The sequence below is a fragment of the Bacillus rossius genome (assembly GCF_032445375.1).
Source record: "Bacillus rossius redtenbacheri isolate Brsri chromosome 4 unlocalized genomic scaffold, Brsri_v3 Brsri_v3_scf4_1, whole genome shotgun sequence".
NCBI lineage: Eukaryota > Metazoa > Arthropoda > Insecta > Phasmatodea > Bacillidae > Bacillus > Bacillus rossius.
The window spans coordinates 17,466,340-17,484,250 of NW_026962010.1; the positions used below are offsets into that span (position 1 = coordinate 17,466,340).

The following is a 17,911-nucleotide window of genomic DNA, read 5'->3' on the forward strand; positions in this document are numbered from 1 at the left end:
TGATGTGTTATATTTTTACCTGGAAGGTATTTTTATTTGTGTTGAGAATTTAGATTGAGAAGGTTGGTATGGCCAAATGTGTTTTTTTTGTTTTGTTTTGGAAAACAAAGGAGGGAAATAACAATGGTGGAAAAGAGTGATGATGAAGCTTAATATGTTTGTGTTCCGTGGTGAATAAGAATAAAAAAAAGAACTCCACCAACCCAAGGCTTGATTTGAAGATCCCGAAGCATTACAATATAAAAAATCATAACAGACCTTTTTTATTCGTAATTTACTACAACTTTTATTCTGTGCATTTTTTCAATAAAAAGCACTGTTTTCGAGTTATAGTCTACAATTAAGACATTTTAAGAAGTCAGGAATCTAACTTGACTTCAATTTTCTATATTCGGTTATTACGAGTACTTGTTGTTACAACAATTTATCACGCCATTATCAGCTCTCGTAGTAGCGTATTTTTACAGTACCCGTTTAATCTTTCGTGCACAGTGCGCCAGCCGTTCGTGTCATTAAATTACCGGTGCGACCTATATGGGGGGAATCTTAAATACCAAATTCAAGACCTCAAATTATGGGTGCAATCTATATGCGATGGCGACCTATATGCGAGTAAATACGGTAGCATTAAATCTATAACTATTAGGTTCTGAATCCTTTGATACCATTGGAATTTTTTGATTTGGCCAATTCCATGATTGGAATTGATTCAACACTAGTAACAATTAGTGCAATGGTAATAAACCTATTAAGTATTTCCACAGTTTAATGTGACTGATACACAAATCTTGTAACCATTATGATGTGGCTTTTATGAGAAGAATACAAAGCTTTTAGGACAAAGATTTCAAAAAGTATTTCTTTAACAGCTGACAAGTTACAGTTCCACTAATGCTACCACTTTCAGCTACACTAAAGGAATTGTCAACAGAAGCAAGCCAGAATAGACTACAAAGATAGCCAACCACAGAATTAATCTTTCCATATAAGCAACTCCCAAGAGTCAAAAACTGAGCCAGCAGAAAAACCATTATACTAAACTTGGGTATTAAATGTTGGAAAACTTTTTTTTTAACATTTTGCTCATCACTGCAAAAATGTAAGGGCTTGGCCACACTGGATATGACGAGACGTCTCCAACCGCCTGACCATCCTGAAGTGTCGCAGTATCGTACGAGACACGTGCTGAAGATGTTGAAGAGGAAGTTTATACTAAACGAATACAGTAGAACCCCGATTTTGCGAACACGGATTTAACGAAAACAGCGATTTAACGTAAAGGTTTTCAGGAACCATCAAAAAACACCAATTTATTAAAATAATAATATAGATTTCCAAAAAATTAAAGTAAATTGTAACGGAAACTTATTAAAAAATACACTCTGTGGTGTCAGTAATAGAATGGAGGTACTTTATATTAATATTTGCCTTTGCATCATCTGTCCAAACACGAAAAAATAAAAAAAATAGTTCAAATTGCTTAAAAACTCCGGGCGCTGTAACTGAATTGCGTAGGTGTGTACCATTTCGCGCGCCTGGATAGATAGACTGTCCGCGACACATGACGTCATGAAGGGTTTCTTTGTCCGCATCCCCCTCCCCCTCCTCCATCCTTGGCTTGACTCACCACGTTATCTTCCAATGACGCCCGCATAGTAACAGTGCTAGCCAATAATCACACGTTTCCAAATATTCCCTTTCCCATCCTCCAGGTTTTTTCAACTTGTGACCACGTCACACCAATACGCCATTATCATTATTCTCAGTAAGAGCTTTGTGCGCAGTGTTTAGTTTTTGGAATACATTTTTTATAATTGCTGTTCGGACTTCGATTTTATGCTTTTCTTCTTAGATTTTGACTACAGATTGCGATTGGAATTGACTACACTGCCTGTTCACTACCTGCTTAACTTTTTTATTGGTACAGTAGAATCCCGCAGATGCGACCACTCACGGTTTCCGGAAAAACTGACTTATAAACGGAATGGTCGTATTAGAAATTTCGGGCCACTTCCCCCCCCCCCCCCCCCCCCCCCCGAAAATATATCCAAATACATAAAATACTCGCGCTAAATGAATTCGAGTCACGCGAGTTCGGCTATGCTAGCCGGCTGGTTATTTTCGTTCAAAAAAAATGTGTTGAAGGAACTTGTGTGGATCCGGTAGAAAACATTCCGCTATAAACGAAAGATATAAGAACAATACTATCCTGAAATGCTGTGACATGTTTTTGGAGTAGATAATCACAGCGACAGACCGACAGGATGCGCTCCCGCCCTTGCCGTCAGCGATGTTTATTTTGACAGCTCAAGCAATTATCTTTTCCACGACCCTTCACAGCGTAAAAAAAAAAGAAGAAAAAAAAACACGTTGGGATTCAGTTGGAAAAGTAACTATGCAGTAAAATAAATATATTTACGGCCCTGCTAAATTTTTCTATTCAATAAAATTTTAGGTATTAGTGATTTTCCAGCAGAAACTGCTGTGTGACTAATAAACAAATTGTATCATAATGACTTAAACTTATAAAGTATTTACTAACGGCGAAGGACAGTCGTATAAGCCCATACAAATATTTATTTTACCGAGAATAGACTATACAACCTGGCTTTTGCCGCACGCGGTGTGGGAGGGGAGGAGGATGCTGACAGTTTCTCACGCAGAAGGTTGAAATAAGGGAGGGAATGTGTTGAAATGTTAGTTGGTAAAAGGGGAGGGGTTTTTTTTTACATGGTTTGTGGCTCTGGGAGGGATGAGCCTTGAAGAATTAGCAGGGGATGGGAGAGGTAAGCGTCACGTCACGTATGACGTCAAGCCACCGCTACCGCCAGCCTGACCGGACGTGTTTCTTACGCTCTCGCAAAAGCTACCACAGCAGCTTTTCGTGCGGGCGGGCGGGTAAGATAACATGACAGCTGTGACGGCTTTTCGTTCGATAGTGGACGCGCCGAGCTCGGCTAGACACTGCCGCGTGCATCGGCGGGATTTTACTTTACATGACTTTATTTACTGTTTTTGGATATTGGCTTTGTTACTTTTTTTGACGATTCGTTTATGTTACTGGTATTATAACTGGACAAAACTGAGACACGGGCGGTGGAGCTTTTATTTTTTTTTTCTGCTAAGCTCGCGTATATTGGCTGGCTGCTGATGGAAGGTCACGAATCTGGGCGAAGTGTTGAGTGTGTTATACTGCGCATGCGCAGCTCAGCGAACAGAGAGCCGCAGCTACGCCGCGCCGTAACAACAGCTGACCAAGTACAATTAATTACCTTTCTCAGCATACGGCGCGCTATTGATGGTAAATTTCCATCAATTTGCGGCAATTGTTTTTATTTTTTACTGTGACGCAATGTGTATGTAGCTCGAATTTGTTATAAACGCTGCAGGTTGCGACTTTATTTTAATAATAACGTATTTCTTACACTTTTCATTTTTTTTTTGCCTAATTTTTCACGGTTTCTGAAAATCTGTACGTACGACTGAGGTGTACGTACGAACCGGGGGCCGTACGAGCAAGAGCTGAGATAGCACGGCAGCACAAGATATTGGCGTCGACCCTGTCTACGATATAGAAACGTAGGGACGCGATTATGAGTGCGGGGGTCATTGAAAATCGGTAAATCGGATTTAACGAAACATCGATTTAGAGTAAACATTTTCGGTAACCATAGCACTTCATTAAATCGGGGTTCTACTGTATTCAATATTAACCAAAAAGTGTAATAGTATGAAAAGACTGTATCCTAAACAACTTGATAATAATTACACTGTTTTTAACTACCGCCATTTTAGGTCAACAAAAGTAGTTAGGTGTATTTTGTGTATAATTTCCCAGACAAATCATAATTATATACTAAAACAATTTGCTTACTGCATAATATTTGCATCAACAAAAAACAATAACTAGAAACAATAAACGTAAGTTATCCTGCGACACAAGGAGAAAATATACGTTTGCAGCACAGAAGAGCAACACAGTTCGTACAAGCACACGGGGATGTCTTTACTAGCTACTTCAACACTTCAGAAGAAGCAATTCCCCAACAGATTTTAATGTAAAGATATCAAGGGAAAAATTTTATATCATGTGCATTGTTACAAACTTTCATCAAAGTAAAACGTTTACTGCAAAAATCATTTTTGGGACCCTAACTGCTGCCAATGAACAGTGCACAGTGATTTTCTATTGTTGCAGCTAACTATTACATAAGAACATTAAATATGTACAAACTACATGTAGATGAACAGTGCACATTGTTGCAGTGCAACAACTTAAGCTCATGTCCAATAAGAATTTTTTTCACATAAACTGCACTTATCAACTTTCTGCATCCATGTTTGAAGCAAGTGACGAGACAGTCTCCTAAGCAAACTTATAGATGGTAGGGCTAATATTTGTCGCTAGGTGTCTCGTCTTGTCTCAATCACTGTGGCCACCCTCATAAGGAGACTGTTTTTCACCCAAGTATCTTGCCACATCTCATCACATCCACTGTGGCCAAGCCCTAACAACTACTTAATCAATTAGAAAAACATCTGGGTACAGTAAAGCAAAGTAATAAAACAAAAAAGCTAAATTCATGATCTCCAATTATTTTCACTTGAACATGCAGAGGCTGAAAGGGCATAAATAAAATTTGTCCCATTATGTATTCAAGGTGTCCTCACAAATCTCAAAAAAAATTTCACTGTATTTTTCCCGACCAAAAATTTTGATTTCTCTGACTACTTTTATTTTTTTTTAAATAATTTTACCTATTTTGCAATTTTCTGAAAAATAAATTAAATTAAGCCTCTACCATTTCCACAGCTTGATTTGAAAATATAATTATAAAACAAAAAAAAATTCCAACAGAACCTTGCATTCAAAGTGTGTATGCACAAAAACCAGTTTTAAGAATACCTAATATCCTTCACAGTCTGGGCAGTGGCAGACTGAATAAAGGATGACATTTTCCGCTCAAGGTATTTAACACTGGGGAATCTCCATGACTTTTCCAGGTTTTCAAGTAAATTTCCTGACGAAATCCCAATTTTCTGGTTTTGTAAATGTGGACACCTTGGTACTGAATTTGGATACTGAAAAAATGCTAAGTGCTGCTTACAAATCAAGCAATTGAAACAGTTTAAAAGGTACTAAGCTTTGAACAGCCTCGCAGACTCACACTTGGATCACACCAAGCTGGCAGGTTTGGAATAACAAATGTAAGTGAGCAGAAGGAAGCCACGCCGAGGGCAACACACAAGAAGCGAACGGAAACAACCCGACGTGAACCCGGGAAGCGAGAGCAGCGGCCAGAAGCACGGGCAGGGAGACTTACGCAGAAGTAATTCAGGAGGGGCGTGGTGGCAGCGCTGGGAGGGGACCAGTTCATCCAGCAGCCGCAATGCTGCAAAACAAAGGTCACAGCTGCTAACCTGCGACCGGTGCCCAAACACTTCCACAGTTATTGTTTCTCGCCCACTAGGCGAGAAGAAGCCACAGGGGAATGTCCTTGACATCGACCAGGGCTACGCCCTCCCTAAGCCTGCTGTGCCTCATGCCGCTGCCGACCTCCTCTCCCCGACCAACACCTTCTATTTCAAACCTCCCGCCAACAAGAGCGAGTGTTCGGTCACCCGACGTGGACCCTTTCAGCGCACACCCTAATTTGAGCAGTGGAGAAGTCATCTTTTTAAATAATGTACTTAATAATTAAATAAACGTAATACCGTATTTACTCGCGTAAAGGCCCCGCCCGCGAATAAGCCCCCCTCCTTGTTTTGTAAACATTTTTGAGAAAAAATTTAAAAACCGTGTTTTTCTGGGTTTATCTGAGGGCAGGGCAGCTTGGCATGCATCAAACAACAAGCCATGTATTGTGAGCGGCGGGAGGTGATTTTGTAAGCGGCAGTGATAGAGACTGGTATTATAGTTTGTCCGTTCTCAGTAAGACCGATGTGAGGCATGCCAGACGTAAGCAGTTAGTTCTATCTCAAACGACATAAAGACAAAGAAAGCTGGACTCGCGCGCTGCCGCTGTGTTGATGTGGAGTGTTGTCAGAGAAGAAGAGGGGAAGTGAAGGAGGAAGGGAAGTGGGTCAAGGATTCTAACACTCCTTTGTCTGGTTGGCTGGCTAGCTGGCAGGAGGGAGGTTAAGCCACGCCTCTGCCTCTCTCCCCTCCTGCTACAGCGCTGCCTCTGCCTCTCCCCCCCCCCCCCTGTAATAGCGCTGCCTCTCCCCCCTGCGGAGTCGATGCCTCTCTCTCCCTCTTGACGTGTCGCTGCCTCTCCCCCCTGCGGAGTCGTTGCCTCTCTCTCCCTCCTGCCGCGTCGCTGCCTCCCCCGGCCAACCTCATTCGAACAAAGACGGACGACTTGAAAAGAAAAATCTATTTTTTCCTCCAAATTCGCGTATAGGCCTCCTCCCCTTTTTTGGAGTCAAAATTTGGGAAAAAAAGGGGGGCCTTTACGCGAGTAAATACGGTACGTTAATACTTAAGTCTAAATTAAAGTGTAATTTTTCAAGGGTTTAAATATGTTATATTTAATTGTTCTGTTATATCAATCTACTAACAGCAAATTCATCACTTCCTGCTGCCATGACACCCATAGCCCACGGCAATCTCGTCCGTTCGGCGTGCGGGGTAGGACGCCTCTCAGCACCTCGTCGTCTTCAACTATTGATCCATTATCATCAGCTGTCGTGATTATTTTAAACTTTCTTTTTTATAAACCTTCAAGGCCTAATCTGGCGGCAGACTGTGTAACTTAACTAATTAAAGCTCCTCGGGAGTGTTTTTTATCATTCGGCAAACTTACATTTTCAGGGCCGGTTCACGCGGTGTCCTGGATAGCCTGAAAGCTGGACAACATGCTGTCTTTTTTGTACGCATTGTCAGTGTATGTGTCGGTGGCAATAAAACTTAATATCCATCTGACTCGTTGCACTCAATTCTCTACCACAAGCTGACGTCGTCCCAGGTGCTCCCGTGGCTCGCACAGGTTTTTATGCCACCTCTGTGCCTCACCGGTCGGCGTGTGTGGTCGGTGGTAGTGTCTCGAACGGGTGTAGGTCGATTGTCATGGAGAGCGAGATCGACTCGAGCCCTAACGGGACCTGCCAGTACGCGCCAGTTGGCCTTCACCCCTCGGCGCGAGCAGTCGTGTGCGACTCGCGGAGTTTGGCGATCGGTGTTCGTGTGCGTACCGAGAACGTGACAAGTTAGTCGTGTGTGTGGTCCAACCACTCCTGCCTGCCACGTGGCGACGTCACGACCACCGAGAGACGGAGTCTCGTGCTGTGAACTAGCCCACAGCAACCACCCCTGTTAAAGGTTAGTTGGCGCCCTCAGACACCACCCAACCACGCATCAACATCGGCAGGACAAAGCTTTCCAGTAGAGACGGAGGTGTGTGGGATGCCTCAAAACTCCACAAGCAGTCATCTTCGCCGACAACATAGCGTGCCCTCCGCTGAGAGCGGGTCAGTGAATTCTAACGTAGCCGGGCCCACGTCGTGGCGCCCAAGGTCTACACGTACGCCGATCCGAACCCCCCCCCATTAATAAAACCTTGCCTATGTAATGTTTAGTAGCTTTTATTACAAGCCCACATTGCACAGTATCGTATCAGTATAAATAATTTATTTTAGAAGCCAGGTTGGCAGATTTAAACCACAGTGGATTAAAACACAATTTAAACCAAGTGATTTTTTATAAAAAAATGAAATGTTTTTTTTTTTTTAAATAATGCATTTTATAATACTTAATATTTTTTATGAAAGGTCTAATTCCACTCTAATAACAACAGTTTGGTCATTAATGTTTCTTGTATTTTACAAAAACCAAAAATTATATACAACTTAAGATTTTATCATTTAAATTAACTGAAAAAGTTGTAAATAAGAACTACTAAATACTTCTCTAAAATTCAAAAATATTAAATAGTTAATACCAATTCTGCGAGAAACACCCATCCTGTGGAGAATCTTCCTCCTGTGGTGAAATACTTTTTTGTGGTTAGGTCTCAGTCAGTTGTGTAGATTTACTGGACTTCACTTCTTTGATGTTATAACTTTTCTGGTTTAACACGAGTGGCAGAAAGCAGGATGTTGGATGGCTTTCATTAGAACATGGTGAGAACCAAAGTAACTAACGTGATAAAAAAACCTGGTTCGACCCTCAAAAATCCTGGTTTACACCAAACAACCAGGTGTTTTCCAACTTAGCTTGGAAGTAACACCTAACATGTTTGTTCGCCTTGTTCGCTGCAGCACGCACAATACTAGTGCTATGCCGAGAGCAGCACGCTTCCTGCACAGACCACGCCGAGAACACAAGACAAGGACTGCGCTGACAGAGCGAGACCCTCGCGCACCTCGGTGGTCTCCGGCGCGCTGTCCTCGAAGGCCAGGAACTTGAGGGTGCGCACGTCCGTCCCCAGCAGGTTCTCCCGCATTATCCGCTCCACCTTCAGCTGCGAGGGGCTCTTCATCTCGTCGTCCTCGTGGTCCTGCGAGGTCAGCTGCCGACACGCACGAGGCTCAGCACGGCAGCAGGGCGCACAACCCGACATCACACAAGTTCTTCCACATACGAAGGCACAAGCACCAGCACTCTCAGATTAGTACTTGGTGACGGAATGAAAAAAACACCAAAAAAAACTATCAAAAGCAAAGTAAACATACGATATATAAATACTCTTAACACTGCTTTATTGATTAGCCTTCAAATATTTGGGTGGAGGAGAGAGAGTATACCATATTTACCTGCATATCGGTAGCATATTTTATGATGATTTTTAGTGTAAAAAAAAGTTCTGCGATCCATATGGAAATTTTGGGCTAAAAAAATAATATTTAACTGTTTGGTTGTTGAATATGTGTGTAAATAAGTAACCATTCTTGGTTTTTAATAAATATATCTCCATGAGTAAGTATAAATTGTAGCGTGAAGTTCTGTGAACAGCACAGTTTATTGACAGTGTGCCGTGTCTGCCGTTCGACCTGTCGCGGTGCCGGTAAGTGACGAGTCTGCTGCGCTGTGAGGGTGTGGAGGGGAGAGGAAAATCTAAAAATAAACCAGACTGAGAGGGAGAAAGAGTGTGTGCGCATGAGGCCATGTGGCAATGTTAATGGTTTTACCTCCCTCTCTTCTTTGTAACTTATCCGTGAACTGGCATCCAAACAATTAACGTGTCTATCTTGACAGGTGTTTATGATGCAACTGTGCCCAATCATCATTATTGTTTTTGAATGTTATTTCCCATGCTTTCAACTGATGATACCGTGACAAAACCACAGACATCGCTGGTGTTTATAAGAGCACCTTGTATGTTCCTCCAGTCTCGCTATAAATTGCATCCTAGATTTTATAGACAGAACTGACATAGAGTAGGTTGCCAATTTTTCTCTCTACGTGGCAAAAGAATGGGTAAAAATATTACATACAATGGAGGAAAGGGAAACAAGGGTATAAAAATTAGCAGTCTTGTCACGTTAGGAAGTGCGGGAATAGGATGGGTCATAAATATGGGGGAGGGGGAAGTGGGAAACTCACACCCTCTCGCAGTACACAAAGAGTCGAGGATCAACGCCAGTGTCACGTCATATTTCTTACGTGCCAATCAGCTGAGAAAAGGAACACTTCACTTGTATCCATGGAACTCTAGTGAAGACAGACATATGGTACTGCGACCCATACGGTGAAAATTTTAGATTTTTTTTGCCCAAATTTAAGGGTGCGACCCTTACGAAGGGTTGATCCTTCTGCAGGTAAATACGGTATAGCCTATTGCATTGTAGAATGCACAGAATTACTCTGCAATTACAGTTTACTTATCCATTAACAATTTTTTTTAATAGAAAATGTAGAAAACAAAATCTGTTTTTATTTAACAATTTCTCTGAAAATTTCACATTTTCATTTTAACTTCAATAGTCTGGAACTGGATTTTTCTACTTTTTTTTTCCTTCTGTAGGCATCCTGAATATCTTGGGAAAAGGTAGCAAGTTAAGACGATTTCCCATTAAAATAAAGTCCAATACTCAAAATAAAAATAACTTTATATGCCTTTACAAGCCCGACAAAAATCAATGACAGCAAAAACTGAACACAACCATCACTGTAGTCTGGAAATGACAAACAAAATGTGTCCACATTGTGGTAAAGTAATACATTTACGCATCACTCTAAAAACCACGAAAGAAACATTTGCAATACAAACCCTGTTAGTAGCGACAAGATCATATATGAATTATGATAAAACTGAAATAATACCGAAAAGCATGTTAAATCACAGCATAACACTAAAATGCAAGTTAATCACTAAATAAGTAGCATCCAATAGCAAGTTATATAATGTAATTAAGTAGCATTTAAAAACTTGAAAAATTAATTTAATTTGTTTTATTGTGCATCTCTTAATGCAATCACTTATAAACAAATGCTCATAATTTATTTTTATTGTTTTGAATGTGTCTGTTTTAAACCATTTTATTTCAAATAATTACATTGTAAAAATTCTGCATATAAAATTTAATACTATTTTGTTGGTGTAAGTATTAAAAAACAGCTTTCATAAAAATAAAACCTATAACACCGAAATCCTCTGTTTTATAAACCAAAGTGGACCAAAAATAAAACCATAAAATCTTGTCTCTACCTGTTGGGTACACTACTAAATGTCTGAAACAGTGTTTCTTATTATTACCATATTTTTCAGCATATACGAATGGAATTATAAGCAAGTATAACAAGCTTAAAGCTGCCACTGACCTTCTATAACAGGGCTTATTATATAGAAGAACTTATGTTGCAACTGTATGGAGTCTGATGATACTTAAAGCTGCTGTGCACAGAATATGGGGAATAGCTTATATTAGCTTGAACAGACTATTCTGCCGATTTTTTTGCTTTGTGTCCTAACTTACCACATGCAGGTGTTGTTTTCTGAATCTCTCATGTTATATTTTGTGATTTAATCTCTTTTTTTTATGCTGTCGGATTAAAAATCAAACAAACTTATCCCTCCTTTTGTAATACAAAAGAAAGTTTTTTTTTTTCATAACTAAAACTAAGTTCCTTTTATATGCCAGAAATTACAGATGGACTAGGATCTCTACTACATTATTAGAAAATATAATAATTGTATTTCAAGAAAAGTATGAGACTCAAGCTAATGGAATTTACCAGTTATCAAATAACAGCATGAAATATTAGACTATCAAAAATACAATACCTTGAAGTGTCCCAATTCAAAATTTTTCTCAGAGCGAATAGGTATGAAGCGATCTCCACCTGTTGGTGTTTTCCTTTGGACTCCTGAAATAGTACAGGAATAATACATAAATGCAGAATGAAATATCTACAATTGACTTAAAAACAAAAGAAAAAAATGAAATAATATAAAATAACCTCTGCATTAACATAATGTCACATAAATTTACATTGGTAAAAAAATAGTCTGTCACCAACATATAATGTCTCTTTTACAATATAAAGTTTCCTTGATATGTAATAGGATGAGTGAGGTGCTAATAAAGAAACACACACACAAAAAGTTAGGAATAAACAATGAACGTATATACAATATGTTATGAAAAATATTCAAGAACAAAAAAATTTCAAAAATAAGCATTGCATCTGCTTTGAAGGAACAAAATTAATTAAGTTTAATCAGATACAACCAATAAAAAAAACTCTTCACACATACAAAATATGTAAGTACACTACAAGGTCTTTAATTAGGTACGTTTGCAACCACGAACATGCTGGATTAGTTAATTAGCTGGATTATTGAACGTCAAGTGTGAAAATGTGGACTGTAACCCACTAGAAAGCGGGAACACCAAACTGAAACAGTAATGACTCTGAGTTAACTAAAAAATGCCAGCAATTCAGTAATGAGACCTGGTGGCTAAGTTCGCCAAAACCTATCCATAAACATTTGAATGCGAGCGGCTCAATTGGTGCTGGATTAGATAATGTGCCAAGCCATAGACTGCACGAGACATTTCACTGTATAGAGTAAAAACCTAGATATATTTAGATTTAATACAATTTCTTGGGCATAATGTTTGTCACAGGAGAAATTCACCAATACAAAATAAGAAACCATAACTGTAAACACAAACCCACAGAAAACCAGCCTAAATAAGGTAGTCAAAAATTTTAACCCAACGATGAACCTAAACTGGTATTATGGACAACACAATGACGACAGCACAGGCAAACACATGCAAACTTAAATATTATACAAAACAAGAATTCCATGGTAGGAATTTAGTCTTGAAAAAAATAACAGTGCAAACAAACACAGAGGGTTAACGATGAAACAGTTTCAAAAACAGTAAATGCAAGCAGACACTAAAACCTGGACAACGCAGCAAATATACGAACACAACGATAAAGATAAACAGAAATTATGGACAACACGATGATGACAACACCAACGAACACAGTAGGTTTCATATGACAAAACAGTTGCGACGTTTCAGGAACTGGCATCTGTTCCCATTATCAGGCACAGACTCATATTGTAAGCTAGAAAACAGGGGGTTTATATATGCTCAGCCTCCTCACCTAGCACAGCCAATGGCAGGCAAAGGCTCCCCTGATAGGCAGCGCACCTAAGGGCTGGTATAGGCTGGTGTATTGCTGTGAGAATTGTTGGTTTACAAGTGATTTTTGTAGTAAATTAGTTTTTTTTTTTTTTTAAATTAAAGGTACCCATATTATTATCAATTCAATACTTTCTTGACTGATAATATTGTAACTGTTGACAATGAATGCTGATTTTTTTAGTTTCCTTTTAATTGAATGTTCTTGTATGAGCAGTGCAGTATCGTCCCAGAGTATTTTATGGCTATTGTCCCAGGCATGTTCATGCGTATGTCCAAGAAATTGCATTAAATCAAAATTCCCAAGTGATTGAATCATTTGAAGAAAGATCATGTCAAAGTCTTGGGACTCATTCAAAATCAAATCATGAACTTTTAACACCCATGCATAAAACCAAATCCTTGAGTTCCTGCATTTTGCCTCTCAGAAACAATCTTGACCAGAATGATCAACTCAAGGAATTAAAAATAACATTAAAATGTTGGCACCCTAATTTCACAGACAGCTAACCAAGGGAACATTCATTGAATGTGTGTGTGTGAATGACAATGTCGCAAAAGAGAATTTTAACAATTTTTGAAAAAAAAAAATTTTTATTTTTTATTTTTTTTAAGTATATTTTATATGGTTTAAGTTAATGTAAACTTCAGTATGATTAACTGATCAGAAAGTCATTTAGAGATTTATGAGATCTTGTAATCTATTAGAACTTATACAATTTCTTGTCTGAAATTATTTTGTGTTTGTTTACACATTCACATTGCATATGTTCGATGTTGGTTCAGTATAAGACTTAACTGCACCAAACAAAGACAAAATAGATTTAAAAAAATTCTAGAAAACTAAAAACACTTTTGTTCCCCACACATTCCATATAAATTTTTCATCACTCATAAAACTGCCTGTCATCCAAGCATGTGCATATACGTCAGCACAATACTGGCACCGACACAAGACAATTTCACTGTTGCATGTGCAAGTGCTACCGACCAACCTGGTGACTTTTTAGGTGTCTTCTTTGGTGTTTTGGATGGTGTCTTTCTGGGTGTCTTCTTCAGCTGGGCAGAAATACCTTTGCTCGGACTCTTCAGCTGACTCGAGTTCATAGACAGGGAAAGAAAACTTTTTGAAGTGTTCAGACTGTTGTTGGTTATATTGCTGTGAAATAATCAATGAAAAATAAATTTTTAAGTCAAAGCCAATGTTTGGCATCTAAGTGAGAAAGCAAATTACAGATCTTACGTGGAGCTACAGTTTTCATCAGGTTTCTTTAGCCACCGCGGTTGCGGACCTCTGGTGATTGGTTCATCCATGCGAACACAGCTGTTCACGTCATTGTAGAATGAAAATTGAGACATCACCAAGTACCTAGGCTGGAAACATATAATACTGTTATTAGTTCATAATATTCAGCACTTTTGAAAATATTATAGGAACTCAAAATAGCCCTTTAAGAAAATGTAGGCATAAAAAGAATTATATTCTTTTTCTGAAAAGCAGCAGGAATCCATAATTACTAGAGAAGTGTACACATAAATAACGTTTTGTAGAAATCTATAAAAATATCTGAACACTATAAAAAGATAACAGTAACCAAAAACGACAACAAAAAAACAGTGGTAGTAGAGTAAATATGAGGGAATAAAATTCACTTTAAAAATACTAGAGGGAAGTAAACTTCAAAGAGAAAAATTCAAATATATTACAGTGATTGTACACACCACTAGAAAATAGAGGGACGGAATGAATATGGGATTAACAGTAACAAAATTTCAGGTTTGACCCCATCAGGAATCAAACCTGAATTACCTTGCCCTGGATGAACAGAAGTGAAGTTGAAAATAGAGCAGCAGAAAGCAGGATCATTAAAGGCAGAGAAAAGCTACTAAAAGAACCAATAATAAGCTGAAGCAGTTAGTGAGAGTAACTCCAGAACGAAAACAGTAAAATTAGACATGAAAAGGGGGAGAATGATGCAGGAAATTAGGTATTCTTGCTTTTTTGATATGTTGTTTATGATGCAAAGGAAATGTTAAATACAAAATTTTGACGTCGGCAGATGACCGCATCATTATCAAAAATTAGGATAACCTCAAAATTTCTACTTTTTTGGGTTTTTGTCGATTTTACCAATTTTGGCAATGAGTGTCCTATGAACTTTTGAAGTAGATAACATTTGCAACATTTTGGGATCAGAATGTTTTTTATATGACCAATAGTTTTGGAAATACAGCTTTTTAAAGTTTGGTCAATGTTATAAGTTACACAATTATTATTTTTTCTTAAAGCAAAATTTCATATTTTTCAGTACCTTTTCTGTTTCTGAAGGCCTAGTTTATTGTTCTAAAAAAAAACTCCCCTACCCCTCCCAATTTATTCTACCGGGATCTCAGGGTATCCCAAAGTGACCCCCTCTCAACCCTATATTTGGGCAATTTGAGTGTCTGTTGAAATCAGAACAGAAGAGCTACCTAGGTATTATTTTTTAATACTGACCATTAACTGTACTTGTTACCTGTACCTATAAATAACCATTTGTGTTATGCATGGAAAAAGTATGGGCCATCTGTACAGGGAAGTAACATTAGGGAGTGGTCTTTTGTTCCCACAAAAGGGCCGGGCCTACTTTTTTCCCTTCCACTGTACCTCCCCTCCTGTGTACCTGGCCGTACCGCCAATACCTCACTACTCACTATGGATCCAAAGTCACAGTAGTTTTCGATGGCTACCCGACTGAGGCTGCAGAGAAGAGCACAAAGAGCTAAGAGCATATTCGTGAATCAAAGGCTGTTACATCCCCTAACATTTTATTTGACGCCAGTACAATTGCCTAAGTGTCTCAATAAAGAGTTCTTATCCAATGGAAACAATAAAACTTGGTTCATCGACTTCTTGAAGACACAAATGGGGAAACACAATATTCCAACATTGCAGGCTACAGAAGATGCGACAGACTGATCATAACACCAGCGATCTCTTTAACCACTACTCACAATGTCATAATTGTGGTGAGGATACGGACTTGCTAGTCTTGCTCGCAGGCATTACAACACCAAACCATCAGAATATATATATATATATATATATATATATATATATATATATATATATATATATATATATATATTTTTTTTTATTTTTTTTTTTTTTTTTTACGAAATGTGGGCAAGGTCAACGTGATGTGTCTTACACCAACACCTCTTTCAAATATAACTGTATTAACCCTCAACTCATGCTTGTCTTTTACGCCTTCTGTGGATGCGACTCTACATCTTCATTCTTTGGGCAAGGGAAAACCAAAATTATCACCATATTTCAAAAAACACAGAGACTTGATCACTAAGCTGCGATTTTCTTGGACAGCAACACCAACCTGGATGAAACTGCAGCTGCAGACGAGCATATCAAACTCTTTACGGATGACAGCACAATATTTAGAACCTGGACAACCTGAGATACAATTTGTTCGCAAAGGCTACGGGAAAAACAAACTTCAACCTAGCGAGATTGCCTCCCACCTGGAATTCAATCAGATTTTACTCCCTGCGCACCTACCACTAGGTACAATAGTCTTTGAATACCATTTAGCTTCTCGCTTTGGTACTCTAAGATTGAACTTTATTTGTACAGGTTTTCTGACACAGGTCCAGAAGTGGTTAGGAGTTGACAAGGAGTCTCTTGACTGGGGGTGACTGTACACCTCTCAAGTTCTCGGTCCCAAGATCATGACAAGAGTGGAAGTGCCTAAACATCTCCAGGAGCTCATCTCCTGCAGCTGTAGAAAAGGCTGCGGCAGTGTCTGCAGCTGCAGGGAGGCTGGGCTCAAGTGCTCCATAGTTTGCTGCTGCCACTGCGAGGGAGCCTCATGTGACGTCCCTGAGTTTGCATTTGGCATGACTTACTCACCCATCTCAAATGACCTGACAGATGAAGGCAACCTAAATGAAGAATTGTGGATGCCCATGTCAGATATTCTTGCAAATCCTCTTGTCACCACAGAAGACTTTTTGGACTAACCAGGTCGAAGTATGACAGTGATGGCATTAAGGCCAAATCAATTTTGGAAAAGGGCTCAAAGGTTTAGTAACAAAGGCACATGATTTGCCTGTTCCAAAGAGAAATTGAAGTTCAGTGGTGATTGGTGGACAATCATAATAACTCTTCAGTAAAGAGACACGGAGGTAAAAAAGAAATGGAATGGTATGAACACAAAGTAGGAGAATAGGCAATGCAGTGATGGAAAAACTGAATCAGTTTGATTGGCAAATGACAAAGAAAATAAAATTGGGACAGGAAATAGCCCATATCTTGATGAATCAGAGAAGATAGGTACCTAAAGAATATTGGCAGAAACAGCACATTGAGAAATCAATAAATGCTCAAATGATGAAATGCAGGATGGTAAAAGAGAGGGAAGTAAAAGGTACAAGGAAGGAAGAAGGAAAAATTGTATGCAGACAAAGAGTATTAGTAGATAATTGTTCTTGAGCACAGAAAGCATAGAAAAGAGTTGTTGAGAATTCATGTGAAAGTGCCGCTACAGACAAAGAAAAAATATTAGAAATAAATACCAGTGACGACAGCTGTCGTGTCCATCCTGGTCCCTAGGACCACTGTTGCCCATAGCTGTCGGGCCCTGGCATGAGTGTAGTGTAACAAAGTGCTATCGGTGGTGCTTCGAGCGGTAAGCGCACCCGAGCGCAGCGGCTGGTGTGACGAACAACAGTGTAATCTGACCCGGACCGCGTACTGTCTCTCACGCATCTCGTGCGTCCCCCTCCCCTGCTTCCCACTCGCCATGCGCCGGTGCGTGGGAGTCAGTCATGGCTCGCCTCTCATCCGCAACGGACGCATCTGAGCGCAGCTCCGCACTTCGCCGCTAGCGACGCTTGAGTGATTCACCGTTTAGCAGCCAGTGCCTTAACGACATAGACCTAACTAAATGGCGTCTCGAGCGGACGACAGCTCGAGGGGTCGCTGTTGTCCTGGCCCCCTGTTGTAAGCCACAAGGTGAGAACCCGTTTACTCCCCGAGTTTTAGGCTGGCCGGTGCTCTTGTCACGACAGGGAATCACTCGCAACAGGGGTCAGAGAGACAAGTGTCGTCACCACATGAAGCTGGTTTCAAATAGAGGTCTGGGATATAGGGCAGGCAGGGCAAGGAAATGCCGTTCAGTCATAAGGGAAGGCCACCTTCAATAACATGTGGATGAGAAGAGAATGCTGGCAAAGAAGGTCCAGAAGAGAGAAACTAAATGGGGAAAAGTGGAGAGAGGGATGGAAATCAGTCACATCATAGCTTGTT

General features: G+C 39.6%; 1 protein-coding gene across 2 annotated transcripts in view; it reads right to left on the reverse strand.

Moving 5' to 3' along the window:
* Positions 1 to 17,911, reverse strand: part of LOC134541591 (cell division cycle protein 20 homolog) — a 64,908-nt gene that overhangs the window by 45,355 nt on the left and 1,642 nt on the right. The window contains exons 2-6 of one of the 2 annotated variants that reach the window (XM_063385126.1): positions 13,850 to 13,980; positions 13,602 to 13,765; positions 11,226 to 11,308; positions 8,364 to 8,510; positions 5,325 to 5,393 (exon numbers count right to left, since the gene is read on the reverse strand). In XM_063385126.1, coding sequence (XP_063241196.1) covers positions 5,325 to 5,393; positions 8,364 to 8,510; positions 11,226 to 11,308; positions 13,602 to 13,765; positions 13,850 to 13,965 — 579 coding nt within the window. In that variant the 5' untranslated portion in view covers positions 13,966 to 13,980. The remainder of the gene's footprint in view (positions 1 to 5,324; positions 5,394 to 8,363; positions 8,511 to 11,225; positions 11,309 to 13,601; positions 13,766 to 13,849; positions 13,981 to 17,911) is intronic. The other variant, XM_063385127.1, reaches the window with a different exon arrangement.